The following is a 16,617-nucleotide window of genomic DNA, read 5'->3' as shown; positions in this document are numbered from 1 at the left end:
GTCGTAACCCAGGACGGATTTTTCCATTGAATATTTAAGAAAAAGCGTCGTAACCTCGGAACGTTGTAAGCCGGAACCGTCGTAACCCGGGGACCGCCTGTACATCCTATGCCTCATGAGAGGCGGGGGTAGCAGCCTGGCAGAGCCCCTAGAGTGAAGTGAACTGTCCCGATCTGAAATAGAGGTGTTAACCTTATGCAAGACTGATTGAACGTGCCCCGACAAGGGAAGTTGAAATGAAGATTTGAGATCCTGTGTAGCTCCTAGCCAGGCTTCCAAGCAGGAAGGAGTGTAAGACAACCGAGCCTGAGTCCTACTCTCCAAATTGTTGAAACCACGAATAAGATCAACAACTTCTGAAAAGGAAAACAAAAACTCTTGCGTGTCTCCCTCCTCCTGCTCCAGCAATGGAGACCGACGATGAGAAGGGTGTGCAGGTTCATGTAAAACACCTTCCTTGTTCAAATTAATGGAAGAACCAGCAGCCAAACAGCCTGAAACACCAATTAACCTGTCTGGGCTGGATCCAAGCGCCGACTCCCGCGACAAACCAACCACAACACCAGGAACATCACCAGATGACTCCTTAACAATGGCCGCGAACGGGCACAGGCATGGCAGGCATACGAACGTGAGCTGGAGAGGAACCTTGAATACTCAAAAACGAATGAGAATCCCTCGGAGTCGAACTCCTGGAAGTACTGGGGAGAGGGGTAGGCAAAGACTCCTGCGGCACCAACTCCGCGTTCACAACCTTCGACCTCTTGACAAGCGCCTTGAGATCCTTATGGCGACGAATAGGCCCTGGAGACGGAGAAGTGGGAGGGCCTGCAACATGTGCACGAACGGGAGAGGTTGCAACACGCTCGTGACTCGATGCAGAGGACAAAGCAGCCACTGCCAAGTGCACAGGGGAAGATACACTATCACTTTTCGAAACACCAACACTCATGAACACGGGCATGTTGGTCCTCACTCGCAGGCAAAGAAAGAGCAAAGTCCTTAGCCTTCCAACGCTTGATATGCCTATGCAGCAGAGATGGGGGAGAAGGAGAGGAAGACTACGTAATCTCTTTGCGGGAGGCGGGGGCAATGCAACACGTTTGCTTCCAGTCCTCCCAGCCGACATGGCAGCCAACTTATCTTCCAAAACAGTCCATTCTCCTAAGAACCGCCTGGCAGAAAGCCTCAGTCGGCTCAGCAAGAGAAGGCTCCGACGACATGGAAGGGAGATGCAGTGAATTGGATGGCAGAGATGACATCACAGTAGCAAACGATTACAACACAGATGAGTGAGACAGCGCAGAGGAGACAACTGGGAGTGATGTCATCGATGGAAGTGAAGTCATAAGTGGTGATGACATCACTGCTTCCTTCCCCTCGATCCAAACAGGAAGCAGATGTCACTGGCGGAAGGATACAAAATGACTGACCCCGTGATGTCACTAGCGGGGCTGACGCCACGGCTTCCCTCTGACTTGAAGAAGTAGCAACCGTCACTGGCGGAGCAATACAAAATGGCTGACCTTGGCTACCAACGAAGACGAGGCCAGGAGGATGGAGGAGGACCTGGACAGCATGAGGAGGAGGTTAGCGAGCATCCATGAAGTGCGTCAACATACCCTCCAAGGACGGAGAACCCTGTAGGCCCATCAACGTCCAAAGTGCCGCCATCTTGGACGCCTCTGACTCTGCAATAAAAGACAGTGATGAAGAAGCCTCCTCCCTCTCAGGAATCAAATTAACTCCCAAAGAAGAAGGATGGACATTACAAAAATCAGCCTGAGGGCCTCCCGATACTTCCAACAACGAATCAATGGAAGAAAAGGAAGGGGACAAAGGCACAACATTAGTATGGGGTGTGACTGCAGCAAGAGATAAAGCACCGGGAAGAGGAGAAGAAAAACCCTCTCACGAAGGAAGAGTAGAAACCTTACGATGCTCCCTCTTGCTATAAAACAACTTCCACTGCTCTTTAGGCCACGCATGGCATTCCGTACAAGGATTCATTATTGTACAAACATTAGAGCAACACGTACTACATGTGATGTGGGGATTGATCGCAGCCGAAGCCAAAAAACGAGAACATGGAAAACCTAAAGTTTCAGGGCACATACGTTGACAAGGCTGAGAAGGAGCAGAAGAAGCCATAATAACCACGCAAACACACACACATTAAACAATCGAAACGGGCAATAAACCAGGTAAAGGCCGAGAGAGGTAAAAAACAACTCTCACCCAGGGATTTAAGAAAAGACTAATGTGGTGGTGTAGGTGCATGGTCCTTGACCACTCTACCCGATATACACATGCATTGCCAGATCTCACAAGATTCCTTGCTTTCATCTGCGATTTAACCGGATCCAGCTAGGTACTAGATATTATCCTATTGTTAAGACCGAAGGTTTGTTCGCATATGAACAAAGATGTAATTATTTAAAAACAGAGCAAATTATATTATACAAACCCGTTACTTACCTCACTGGGGAATAAAATGCCCCAGGCAGTCTAATCCCCAAGAAGAAAATGATCAGTACTTGGGTATTCACAACTTCCAGCTAGATCATTTTCTTAGTTTCTTTACTAGTTAGTTATGAGGAGAGAGGAGCTGGGAGGTGGGATTTCTGTATTCAAAGTATACTGTGTAGAGGTTTCTTTATATAGTATATGAATATGTGATATGTGAGTTCAGAGATCTGCAGGGCTTCAGGAAATGTGAGGATAAACCAAAGGCCATAAAATCAACCTCAAAATTAAATATTCAGAAAAAATGCATATATGTACGTATGAGCCATTACAAAGGTAAGACAGCACAAAATTCCCCAGCTTGCTGCCAAAAGCTTTGCAGCAGAGCTTATATTGCTTTTTTTTTAATTTCATGAGTGAAACATTTAGAAGAAACGGATACTAGTGTATAGTAAATGCAAGATTTTTGTTGAAGGATGCAAGATTTCTGTTGAAAAATTAATAGTGATCTTTTTGTTTACTATAGGCAGTTACCAGTTATCGAGGGGGGCCGGGTTGTTCCATTCCGACGGCTTGATGATAGATGAAAATCACTGATAAGCAAAAATCAGCAATTTTGTGTGCTTATCGGCGCTGATAATCAGTTAACCCTCTTACCCAGACTGGACGTATTTTACGTCAACATTTTTTGTCTCGCGGAAAAATGATTATAGGCCTACCAGCCTAAAACTTTTGAATCACGCGCCTTGGGGGATGCTGGGAGTTCACGGATCAAGGTGTTGTTTTGTTTACAATCGTTAAGCAGGCGCGTAAGCGCGAATTTCTTTCTTGCCGCACTAAAAAGTATCTGTGACACATCTCGGAAATTATTTCATCACTTTGACATAACTTTTGTACCATTGTAAATTAGCCGTTACATGAAGTATTAAATATGAAAATGTGCGCATTTTTATGTAGAATACAACAATAAAATACTCATGATTGTAGCTTTTATCAGTTTTGAGATATTTTCATATAAATAACGATAATTGCCAAAATTTCAACTTTGACTCTACCGAAATGGTCGAAAAACGCAATTGTAAGCTAAAACTCTTATATTTTAGTAATATTCAATCATTTACCTTAATTTTGCAACTAATTGGAAGTCTCTAGCACAATATTTCGATTTATGGTGAATTTATGAAAAAACTTTTTCCTTACGTCCGCACGGTAACTCTTCCGAAAAAAATCATACATGCGATTGTGGTAATGTTTGCACCATTTTAAAATTAGCCGTTATATAAAGTTTTATATATGGAAATGTGCGCAATTTTATGCACAATACAACTAAAAACAACCCATGGTTGTAGCTTTTATCAGTTTTGAGATATTTTCATATAAATAACGATAATTGCCAAAATTTCAACCTTCGGTCAACTTTGACTCTACCGAAATGGTCGAAAGATGCAATTGTAAGCTAAAACGCTTATATTCTAGTAATATTCAAGCATTTACCCTCATTTTGCAACAAATTGGAAGTCTCTAGCACAATATTTCGATTTATGGTGAATTTATGAAAAAAATAACATTTTCTTTACGTCAGTGCGGTAACTCTTCCGAAAAAATCATACATGCGATTGTGGTAATGTTTGCACCATTTTAAATTAGCCGTTACATAAAGTTTTATATATGAAAATGTGCGCAATTTCATGTAAAATACAACAAAAAATTAATTTGAAGGTTGTAGTTTTCTCATTTGAAATATTTGCATATAAATCACGATAAATAGAAAAAAAACCACGTTCGGTCAACTTTGACTCTACCGAAATGGTCAAAAAACGCAATTGTAAGCTAAAACTCTTACAGTCTAGTAATATTCAGTCATTTATCTTCATCTTGAAACAAATTCGAAGTCTCTAGCAAAATATTTAGATTTATGGTGAATTTAAAAAAAAAATCTTTCCTTCCCTCCGCGCTCGGATTCTCTGACACAAATCTCCGAAATGCGTATGTCCCATTCTCGGAATATTTGCTCCGTTTCATATTAGGCATTTCATAGAGTTTTATATTTGAAAATGTGCGCAATTTCATGTAGAATAAAACGAAAAATATTTGAAGGTTGTAGCTTTTCTTATTTCTGAAATAATTGCATATAAAAAATATATATATATAAAAATTCGACATTCGGTCAACTGGACTTTTTGTGATAAAACTTAAAAAAAACAGGTATAAATATTTTTAGTGGGTTTTCCTTGAGTCTTACCTACAAAAATAGGCCATTTTCAGTGTTTTTATAGGGGTTCCAACTATTTGCGTATTCTAACTATTTGTGGGGTAGTCTGGTACACATCCCGCGAATACTGGGAGACCATTGTATCTCTGAATTAAGTTCCATTCAGCAACTAAAGACAGTGATGCTATCGGTAAAATGCAATCAGCTGTTATTTTATGGAAGTAAAGAAAACTAGAATGCAAATGGCACATTCATCGCTATGTTCATATTCTATTGTAATATGATAATATACATGCAGTATGATAACAATAAACAAGTTTTATTAAAATCATTGTTATACTTAAAGTACAACTATTATTTGACTTTTGCAAGTGGGTATCTTCAGTGTAACAACCTAACCGAGACATTAGTCTCTCTCTCTCTCTCTCTCTCTCTCTCTCTCTCTCTCTCTCTCTCTCTCTCTCTCTCTTCAACTGTAATACCAGTGATACTCCTCCATCCTCCACTAAAAAATTCTGGTTTTAAGAATTCTTGATGAAGTGATTATTATAAATATGTATTGACATATACAACCGAATTGAGAAACAGCTGATTGCTGACGTCATTTACCGTAACTATCGAGCGTTTATTAAGAGCTCCGTTAAAATTGTCAAGTTGGTAAACTGCTGATTCTTAATGGTGGCTTCCATAAGTAAAAATAAAATACATTTTGTTCATCCCTCATGCAATGGAGATCTCAAGAAAGAATACTAGTAAATTAATGTTGCCGGTTACAGCCGAGCAGGCGGAAGTGATGTTCGGAACTGGAGAAATCGCACCTCATGTTTATACAATGAAGTAGTAATATGTGCACGTTTTCAACCAAACTTTGTTAATTTATGATAAAAGGTATCTCCGAATTAAATCTCTTCTAGCAAATAATGGTAGTGAAGATATCAATAATACTCAAATCAGCCAAGATTTTGAGAATGTAAACAATACAAATGCAAAGGATGTACATGATGTTTATATTCTGTAATACAGTAACAATACATATGATATTAACCCTTAAACACCGAAGCGGTAAAATAAAAATTGTCTCCCGTGTGCCGGAGGTGTTTCGGAGTGAGCGCGGAAGCGGAAAAAATATTTTTTTCAAAAAATCACAGCGCACTTAGTTTTCAAGATTAAGAGTTCATTTTTGGCTCCTTTTTTTATCATTGGCTGCAGTTTAGTATGCAACCATCAGAAATGAAAAAAATTATCATTATCATATATAAATAATGCGATATATGATAGCGCAAAAACGAAATTTCATATATAATTGTATTCAAATCGTGCTGTGCGCAAAACGGTTAAAGGTAACAATTTACTTTTTTTCGTTGTAATGTACACTAAATTGCAATCATTTTGGTATATAACACATTGTAAAACGATAAAAGCAACAGAGAAAATATCACAAAATAATGCATGAATTCGTAACGCACGGTGGTAAACAAATATTTTTTTCAAAAATTCACCATAAATCTAAATATTGTCATAGAGACTTCCAATTTCTTTCAAATTGAAGACAAATGATTGAATATTACTATACTGTAAGAGTATTAGCTTACAATTGCAGTTTTCGACCATATCTGATGAGTTAAAGTTGACCAAATGTCGAATTTTTTTATATATTTTTTTTATATGCAATTATTTCGGAAATTAGAAAAGCTACAACCTTCAAATATTTTTTGTTTTATTCTACATGAAATTGCACACATTTTCATATATAAAACTCTATGAAATGCCTAATATGAAGCGGAGCAAATATTCCAAGAATGGGACATACGCATTTCGGAGATTTGTGGCGGAGAATCCGCGCGCGGAGGGAAGGAAAGTTTTTTTTTTAAATTCACCATAAATCTAAATATTTTGCTAGAGACTTCGAATTTGTTTCAAGATGAAGATAAATGACTGAATATTACTAGACTGTAAGAGTTTTAGCTTACAATTGCGTTTTTCGACTATTTCGGTAGAGTCAAAGTTGACCAAACATGGTTTTTTTTTTCTATTATCGTGATTTATATGCAAATATTTCAAAAATGAGAAAAGCTACAACCTTCAATTATTTTTAGTTGTATTCTACATAAAATTACGCACATTTTCATATATAAAACTTTATGTAACGGCTAATTTAAAACATTACCACGATCGCACGTATGATTTTTTCGGAAGAGTTACCGCACTGACGTAAAGAAAATGTTATTTTTTTCATAAATTCACCATAAATCGAAATATTGTGCTAGAGACTTCTAATTTGTTGCAAAATGAAGGTAAATTATTGAAAATTACTAGAATATAAGCGTTTTAGCTTACAATTGCGTTTTCCGACCATTTCGGTAGAGTCAAAGTTGACCGAAGGTTGAAAATTTGTCACTTATCATTTTTATATGAAAATATTTCAAAATTGATAAAAGCTACAACCATGGGTTGTTTTTAGTTGTATTGTGCATGAAATTGCGCACATTTCCATATATAAAACTTTATATAACGGCTAATTTTAAAATGGTGCAAACATTACCACAATCGCATGTATGATTTTTTTCGGAAGAGTTACCGTGCGGACGTAAGGAAAAAGTTTTTTCATAAATTCACCATAAATCAAAATATTGTGCTAGAGACTTCCAATTAGTTGCAAAATTAAGGTAAATGATTGAATATTACTAAAATATTAGAGTTTTAGCCTACAATTGCGTTTTTCGACCATTTCGGTAGTCAAATTTGACCGAAGGTTGAAATTTTGGCACTTATCGTTATTTATATGAAAATATCTCAAAACTGATGAAAGCTACAATCATGAGTATTTTTTTTGTTGTATTCTACATAAAAATGCCCACATATTCATATATAATACTCCATGTAACGGCTAATTTAAAATGGTACAAAAATTATGTCAAAGTGACAAAATAATTTCCGAGATGTGTCACAGATACTTTTTGTGCGGCAAGAAAGAAATTCGCGCTTGCGCGCCTGCGTAACGATTGTAAACAAAACAACACCTTGATCCGTGAACTCCCAGCATCCCCCAAGGCGCGTGATTCAAGAGTTTTCTGCTTGTAGGCCTAAAAGTATTTTTCCGTGAATTAAAAAAAAAACTATTGTATGTCGACGTAAAATACGTCCAGTCGGCACCCGAGAGACAAAAAATGTCGACGTAAAATACGTCCAGTCGGCGTTTAAGGGTTAATACATACTGTAATTGGATACAACAAGCAAAACAACCTTTATTTAAGTCATCATTATGTACTATGAATATATAGTTGTACTGTTTAAATTTTGCAAATAATCATTTTTCTCCATAAAACATTTCAGTTTTGTAATGTAGAAGTCATCTTATGCTACAGATATGAGATAAATTCATGAAAATTTGCCATGATTTTTTACCTTGTCTTATGGAAAGCTTGTCTTTTACATGGAAATACAGTAGTACCTCGAGATACGAAATTAATCCGTTCCGAGGCGCCCTTCGTATCATGAGGTTTTCGTATCTTGGACCACATTTTACATGTAAAATGGCTAATCAGTTCCAAGCCCTCCAAAAACACCCCAGTAAATTATATTTCCAGGCCTAAAACACATGTTCTAGGGTTACAACGCCGATCCGACGGAAGAAATATGACTCCAAAAAGGCAAAATACTGTATATACTTGAGTAATATTCAACTGCATGTAATGTTCAACCCCATTTTTACTGCATATATTAGGACTTTACCATATGTCCCTTAGCAATAAGCCTAGCCTATGTTAGCGGTTGCTACTGTAGCCTAGTCTATGATTCTGACATCTAAACCTAAGAGCTAAAAGCTTAGAATATGCCAATAAAATGTATAAATAATCAGTATGTACTCATTTCAAATAATTATTAATTAATCATTAACTATAATACACAAACAAACAAAAAAAAAAACCTTCCAATCGATTGTTTACATTCAGCTCTTACCCGTCTTACGAGTACCGAACGAACGCCAAGCAATCATTTTTCCTAGCACACAGTAAGCCATAAATTGTCATTAGTATCTCTCTTCAACTAATGAAACTACCAAACAGTATAATAACCATTCATTTCTATTCTTTATTCTATCTTTACCTAATGTTTTTTTTTTATTAAATGTATTGCATGAATAATTTTTCAATTTACAGCATCCTTTTACGAATAGAATACTTAAAGCACTAGGGGTAGATGCTGACCAATAGGAGAGCAGGACCTTATGGGGTGACTAGCATCAGGAACCAATGGGAGAGCGGAAGGATGGTGGCGAGTTTACTCAGTTGACGGCGCAGGAGTTTTAAAATTGTTCTCGGTGGTCCGGGCGAATCTCAGGACTTTACAGTAACAACCTTTCGTATCTTGAAAACTTTTCGTATGTAGAGCTGTAAAATTTTTCGCATTGGCTTTCGTATCTCGAGTTTTTTGTAAGTTGAGCCTTTCGTATGTCGAGGTACCACTGTATACGGTAGTTTAAAGAAAAAAGGGCTTGGATTCCATGAAGCTTTGTAGGAAGATGAAAATTATAAAGGTTATTAGAATACAAAGGAAAAGTAGATATGGGCAGTCCTTGGTTTATGATGGGGGTTCCATTCTTGCACTGTGTCGTAAGCCAAAAAGCGTTATGAACCGAAACATTGTCAAAAATTGTACAAAATCCTAAGAAAACCTTACTTTTAATGCTTTGGGTTTATTGAAAACTATGTAAATGGCATTTTTTCTAAAAAAAAAAAAAAAGATTAATTGTTTTGCCTTTTTGGAGTCATATTTCTCCCACTGAATCAGCATCATAACTCCAGAACATGCATTGAAACCAGGAAATAATTTCTGATGAATATATTTGAAAAGCATCGTAACCTCGGAACATCGTAAGCTGGAACCATCATAAACCAGGGACTACCTGTACTACTAGTACTATGTTACTAGCTGCTGTGCATTTGCCAGTTGCTGTAACTTAGATGAGCTGTCTGATTTGCCTTTCAAAGTAATAATTATTGAAGCCTCTCAGGCTGTTGAGGTTTCATTTAGCTTTTGAACTTTGTTGTTAGTGTTCAACCTGTATTGTATGTAAGTGAATGGAATGGTCCCTCTGTATTTGCGGGGGATGTGGGATACGTACCAAGCCCCCCGTGAATAATTGAAACCCCTATAAAAGTGCTTAAAACTGCCTATTTTGTTAGTTGAAACTCAAGAAAAACCCACTAAAAACGTTTATACCTGATTTTTTAAAATAGATTTATCACACAAAGTGCATTTTATAATGAAATTGATGAAAAAAAAACAGGAATTTGTGGAAATTTCTCATAAAAAAATACCGTGAATAGGAGAATTTTCCGCTAATAACGGGTATGTATGTTCCAGAGAGAAATCTTCCAATCCAGAATGCGCAAGTACAGGGGGTTTATTGTAGGTACATTTTATGATTCCCATATCATTGGTGAAATATGAAATTGGAGAATAATTGATTGTACTGGCTAAAGTATATAAATTACAGAGGGGAACATAGAATCATGTATCTTAATGCTAATTCTTTATTAATATATACTGTTACATTTTGTTCACTTAACTTTCTAATTACATAAGTTTAAATATACGTTTGCCTCGCAACATATTGGTCATTAATATAGTTTTTGAAGTATACTTATGTGTGTGAAAGACAATTATTATTGCAAAATTTAATTTTTCAGGTCTCCAGGTGGTACCCCAATCAGAGAACGTGCCCATTCTCCTGTTAATGGTGATCCAGCGTCCATAATTGCAGCTGCTCTGAAAAAGAGATTTGCCAAAATCAATGTAGAATCTCCAGAAGTTGAAGTAGATGATAGCAATGATTTCAATTCATCTCCAGAGTCAACTCCTCAAAACAAACGTAAAACTGAAAATGATTTGACACCAAAGAGGAAAAGTGGTCTGGCTAATCCACCAAGAAGAAAGTTAGATTCTGAAGAACCTTCGGTTGTTCTGGACCTCAAACCCTTAATAAAAAAACCTTCTCTTCGAGCAGTGAAGACTCAGCTTAAAGAGGAAGAGAAATCCCCATCCCTCCCTATTGTAAGTGTATTTGTGTAGTTCTGTAACTACCATTTTTAAACATCTAACTCACCTGGTAGTTAAATATATAGCTTACGTCCCTGACGTCATGGCAGAATCTCAAAACTCCCGGCAATTGCCAATTGGGTAGTCAGGTGTACCACCTATGCACCCTCTACCCAGGTACCTGGAACCATTCCAACTATTCCTCAGATCTTCCCTGCCGCCTTACCGGTGACATCGTTAGAATTTCGCTCGTTTGGCCCTTGTTTTTTCGCAGCTTATTTGGTGAAGTACACTTTGGCTGCTGGTTTTTGGATTTGCTTTGGATTTCTCTTGACCCTTTTTAGATATTGTTGGTTTGACTCTTGCTTGTTTTGATCTCTCTTTTGGATTTTTCAACATGTCTGACTCTTCTTCGATTGTGAGAATGTGTGTGAGAGGATGTAAGACTCGGCTTGCTAAAGCCTCGTTAGATCCACATTCGGTTTGTATGAAATGTAGAGGCAAGAGTTGTGAGTTGGATGATAGATGTGATGAATGTTTAGATTTACATGATAATAAGTGGATGGAATGTTACCGCTATGTGCGAAAGCTTGAAAAGGACAGGATCAGGAGAGCCAAGAGTAGTATGTCTCGCTCTTCTAGAGATAGTCAGGGAGTTGACAGTTCTCTCCCCCTTGCTAATGAGCCTATTGATCCTTCTCCCGTAGTGGTAGTTCCAGATCCCCCTAATGATACAGGTAATGATCCAACTTTAAAGGACATGATGGCGGCCATTCAAGCCCTTGGTGAAAGGGTAGAATCCCTCGCAGAAGACAGGGAAAAATTATGGTCAAATGTGAGAGATTTAAGAAACACAAGTATCAGTGCTAAAATCAGTGCAAGTGCAGTGGAGGGTGCGGCTACTCGGACCTGTCGTGCTCCTAGCCCTAGACCTCTTCCAAGCTCACCAACCCCTGTGAGAAGGAAAGTCAACAGGCGAAGGGAAGCGAGAGGTTTTAGCTCCCGAGCAGTCTTCCCCTTGAGCGTACCTGTTGATGTTTTCCAGGACGCTCACCCTCACTATAGGAAAGGCGAGGTAAAATTGTGCTCTTCTTCGTCGGACGACGCAGTTCCCAGACGGGGCTGGCGTCTTACGTCGGAGTCAAGACCCCTCAAAAGAAAATACACTGTTGAGCAGCGTCGTGAAGTGACGCCTCAGGCTCCAGGATGTAGCCATTGGAGCAGCCCGGAGCGCTTCCCTTTCAGCTCCGATGGTAGCTCTCCTGCTAAATACAGACGTAAGTTGTCGCACAGGCGGCTGTCTGCTTCGGTAGGAGACAAAAAGATATCGGACACTTTTCTGCCTTCAGTGCATGCTTCCCCTCCTCCTCCGGATTGGTATTCGTCCCCGGAACGTTCTTCCCAACCCTTATGTGACGTGGAGAGAGTCCCCAGCAGCAAGAAGCTCCTCAAATAACTTTGCTTCAAGACATGCAATAGAAACTCTCCTCCCTGATGCAGGTCTGGCAGCCTGCAGCAAAGAAAGATGTCAGTAATCGTCCAGCTCAAGAGGTTCTAAGCGCTGTAAGTCTTCCTGAGGAAGCTTTTGACGTGTGTCGCACAGGCAGCGAGTGTCCAGCAGCAAGTGACCTCAAGGTTTTAACAGGACAGCAAGCGTCAAAAGATTGGACGCCAGGACTCCCGCGTAGCTGGACGCCAGGACGTCATGCGTCAAGAGGTTGGACGCCAGGACGCCAAGCATCAAGAGTTTGGACGCCAGGACGCCAGGCGTCAAGAGGTTGGACGCCAGGACGCCGAGCGTCAAGAGTTTGGACGCCAGGCGTCAAGAGGTTGGACGCCAGGTCGCCGAGCGTCAAGAGTTTCGACTCCAGGATGCCAGGTGTCAAGAAGATAATAAGGAGACGACGACAAGGAAGCAGGACGTCGCTACTTTGGTCTTAGGGCAATCAGGAGAAGGGAACGATGATATCCCCCTTCTCCTGTTAATCCCGTAGAGGACATTTCCGACGAAGAGGATCGGAAGGAACAGCATCCCTCGTTGGACTTAAAAAGACTCATGAGGGTCTTTACAGAAGTTTTTCCGGAGAACTTTATTCCTGCTGCCCCTCGTTCCCCGCCTTCAGAATTTACTCTAGGGAAGGCGTCAAAGAAGGCCATATTTACGAAGATGGTTTTGTCCCACTCGTCCAAGAGAGCGTTGAAAGTCATGAGGGATTGGATGGAGACTAAGAAGGACCAAGGAAAGACAGAATTCTCATTTCCTCCGGCCAGATTAGCGTCTAGATCGAGTATCTGGTATGAGACTGAAGAAGCTCTCGGCCTGGGAGTTCCTGTCTCTTCCCAGGGGGACTTCTCGAGTCTGGTGGACGCCTCTCGTCGGGTGGCCATGGGAAAGACTAAGGTTTCTTGGTCAACATCAGAGATGGACCACCTCCTCAAAGGAATATTCAGAGCCTTTGAGGTCTTTAACTTCCTGGACTGGACTCTGGGAGCCTTGGGAAAGAAGATAGTCTTTCAAGACCGCTGACACCGAAGAGCTGGTACATTTGATGTCATGTATAGATAAAGCACTTAGAGCTTTTCTCGGCAGGAATTCTTAAGAAAAGAGCCCAAATTTGTTCTTTCCTTGCTAATGGGGTCACACCCATTTAGAAATCGGAACTGCTTTATGCGCCTCTTTCCACACACCTTTTCCCGCAAGAGTTGGTGAAAGAGGTCTCCTCTGCCTTAGCCCAAAAGGCCACGCAGGACTTAATAACGAAGACAGCGAGGAAAGTTCTGCCAGCAAGCTTCATAACACAAAAAATTAAGGAAGAAGCTCCTGTGTCTCGGGCCTCTCAGCCCTTTCAGGGTAAAGCCCTCGGTAGAGGTAACACTAGACCTACGGGAAAGAGGACAAAGAAGAGAGGCTCCAGACAAGGACGAAGCAGGGTCTGACAGCACTCTTCTTCAGACAGCGGTAGGAGCCAGACTGTCCAACTTCTGGCAAGTATGGGAGAAGAGAGGAGCAGACCTTTGGTCCATTCAACTGCTCAAGGAGGGGTACAAGATTCCTTTCCTGAGAAAACCTCCTTTAGCAGTAAAACCAATAGATCTTTCGGCCAGATCTATGGCTCTTCTTGTTAGACAAAATAGTCACACCCTTGGAAGGTGTAGCTGCTTTGATGGTTTCCTTCCTCTTAAGAATGGTGCCTATCGTTGACGGATTTCGGCCATAGTATTCCTTAGCGATCACACTCAACCGCATGCCAGCTTCATACTTTTTAATGATCTCCATCTTTGTCTCCATAGAAAGCATCCTCTTCTTTCCGTTAACTTCAGCAACTTTCTTGGGACCCATGACTACGTATCCTGTACGTAATTAAGTTATGTAGTAATATACTAAAGTTCTCACACAACACGATAAAGTAGTTTAACAAAATCACTAACATGAATTTATGTTAACAAACGAAATCGTATATGTGAACGAATGAATTCCATGTGCATACACAAACGCTGGTGCGAAGCAGTGGGCGAAGTACGCCTTTATGTAGAGCACGATGGGAGAGATGCTGACCAATAGGAGAGCAGGTTCTTATGGCGGTGACTAGCATCAGGAACCAATGGGAGAGGGGGAGGATGGTGGCGAGTCTACTCAGTTGGCGGCGCGCGAGTTTTAAAATTGTTATCGGTGGTCCGGGCAAATCTCGGGACTTTACAACAACAACCTTTCATAACCTGAATTATTTTCGTATGTAGAGCCAAAAAAATCTTTGTATTTGCTTTCGTAACTTGAATTTTTCGTAAGCTGGGGCTTTCGTATATCGAGGTACCACTGTATACGTATAGCATATATCTTTTAAAATTTGCTTGGTGGGAAAAATAATGGGCCTTTTGGCTTTTTTCCAATGGATGCTGAAAGTGTTAGATGATGTTCTGAAGTTGCTAGTTGCTAGATATGTCCAGTATCTTACAATTGTATTAGAATATTGTTTTAATGTTTGTAAGAAATATTAGAAACATTCCTTACCAGTTAAGATGTTAGAAAGGTACATGAATGTTATACATATATAAGATATGAAATATATATTTTGTAAGATTGGAAATAGTTAATATTTTGCAATTGTTAGAAATATATTGTAGTAGTGTGTAAGATGTTCAAAGTGAAGGCATTGAAGGACAAATGTAAGAAGAGCTCACTATTAATTTCCCTTGAAAATTTTCAGTGCAGTTTGGAGTCAATCCCTCAGTTCTCCTTATTCATTTGGACTTCATTTATTATAAGCTACTGCAAATTCTGTAATTGTAATAAGCTTAAAAATTTATTTATATTCTGATTGATATGAGTGAAGCTTAAAGTTCAAAATGTTTTTCTTTGTAGTTTGGTCAGCACTTGCTTAAAAAACGTAGTCCTCGACCCATAGAGAAATTAGAGCCAGAGATGAAGGACAGGACGAGCCCTAGCAGCATAGCCTCAGACTTATCAAGGTGAACTTGTGCCATAGTGATTTTCCTAAATAAGCTATAATACATTAAGGCTTCATGATGTGATAGCATTTTCTTTTCATACATCTTTAGGTAAGTAGAGGTTGTATATTTTGTACACTTGCATATATTGCCAATTATTTACCAATTCAAAGGGACCATACTCTTTCTTTTAATTTTGTACTGTTTTACTGGAAAGCACCAATGTGATTGAAAGAATAAACTCACTTCTTTCAGGTGCTGCAAATTTTGTTTTAGTGTTAGGATCAAAATGTGTTAGATATTCTTGCATTTGCTAGAGGTACATTAGTGCACCTGTTTTAGTGTCCCCTTTCAATAGGATAACTTTTGTTGATAAGGTAAATTCAGTTTTCAGTTAGTTTTTGTCAAAAAAATTTCATTTAATAGTTTTTCAGTACAAAAACTTTGTCACACTACTCATTCAGGTTTACTTTGTCGATGTCATATCACTCATTCAGATCTTAGCTTGCCCTAATGAGATCAGCTGCAGATCATTCTTTGTATGGACTGTTTTGAGTTTTAGTAGCTTCTGCCTGTAATTCAGTATTATGAACTTAGCATGGTATTTAACATGTACTTAAGTTGTTTTGTTATTATGACACAGTTATCATAATACTTTTGAGTGATCATTATTTATAGAATTTTCTTGAAAGATATTTATTTGTTGCTTGAAGTGTGCATCAGTTTGTTTGCTGTTATGGATACATTTTTCATTTGAAAACTTTAAAATAGGTGGATGAGTAATTTTGTTTGGTATATGTGATCAGTCTGTGTAGCTTGTAAAGAAGGGTTTAGTATGAATTAGCATGTGCTTTCACAATTTATATTGATGATATGAAAAATATTGTAATATCTGTTTCAGATTGAGAGAATGAAAGATATATTGTATTGTGAGAGTAAACTTTGTAATGTCTTTCTGCTGTTTTTAGTTTGGTAAAGGGGTAAATTTGACAGTTTTTGTTAATTTTTTAATTCACATTTGTTAAATTCATGAGAATTAAGGGACAGTTCTGTTAAACTCAAAATGTAATTCTATTTGTATCCATCAAATTCATTTGAGCTGAAAGTTACAGCATCTTAATGATTAATCTTCTCAACATTTTTGGGTGAATTGCTGCCCACTGCTCATTTTCTACCAGAAACAGGAGCAAGTAGCCTAGAACTGTCGGTGATAAGCTTAATCTTTTTACAAATCTAAGCATTTAGCTCGTGATTCCATTCTTCACTGTAAATTGTTACTCATTTGAGGTTTTCATTGTATTCACTACAATTATTTTGTGTTGTTCAAAAATTTTGAGTGAAGTTTATTTTGTTGTTTTAGCTATTTTTTCATCAAATTTTATCGTCAAGTTTATTAATCATATGACTGATTCTTGTAATAATTTTCTTCAAACATCCTTTGGAAATTGTTA

The 16,617-nt window shown here is 38.7% G+C and overlaps 1 protein-coding gene across 1 annotated transcript in view; it reads left to right on the top strand.

Moving 5' to 3' along the window:
* LOC135219594 (protein VASP homolog) overlaps positions 1-16,216 on the top strand; it is a 55,366-nt gene extending 39,150 nt beyond the window's left edge. Inside the window, exons 3-4 of the mRNA XM_064256481.1 lie at positions 10,372-10,735; positions 15,081-16,216. Of these exons, the coding sequence (XP_064112551.1) occupies positions 10,372-10,735; positions 15,081-15,191 (475 nt within the window). The 3' untranslated portion in view covers positions 15,192-16,216. The remainder of the gene's footprint in view (positions 1-10,371; positions 10,736-15,080) is intronic.
* The last annotated feature ends 401 nt before the right edge of the window (positions 16,217-16,617 follow it).

This window comes from Macrobrachium nipponense, chromosome 1 (assembly GCF_015104395.2).
Source record: "Macrobrachium nipponense isolate FS-2020 chromosome 1, ASM1510439v2, whole genome shotgun sequence".
Classification (NCBI taxonomy): domain Eukaryota; kingdom Metazoa; phylum Arthropoda; class Malacostraca; order Decapoda; family Palaemonidae; genus Macrobrachium; species Macrobrachium nipponense.
The sequence above is the reverse complement of the archived record's forward strand: the minus strand, read 5'-3'. Positions and strand labels throughout refer to the sequence as shown.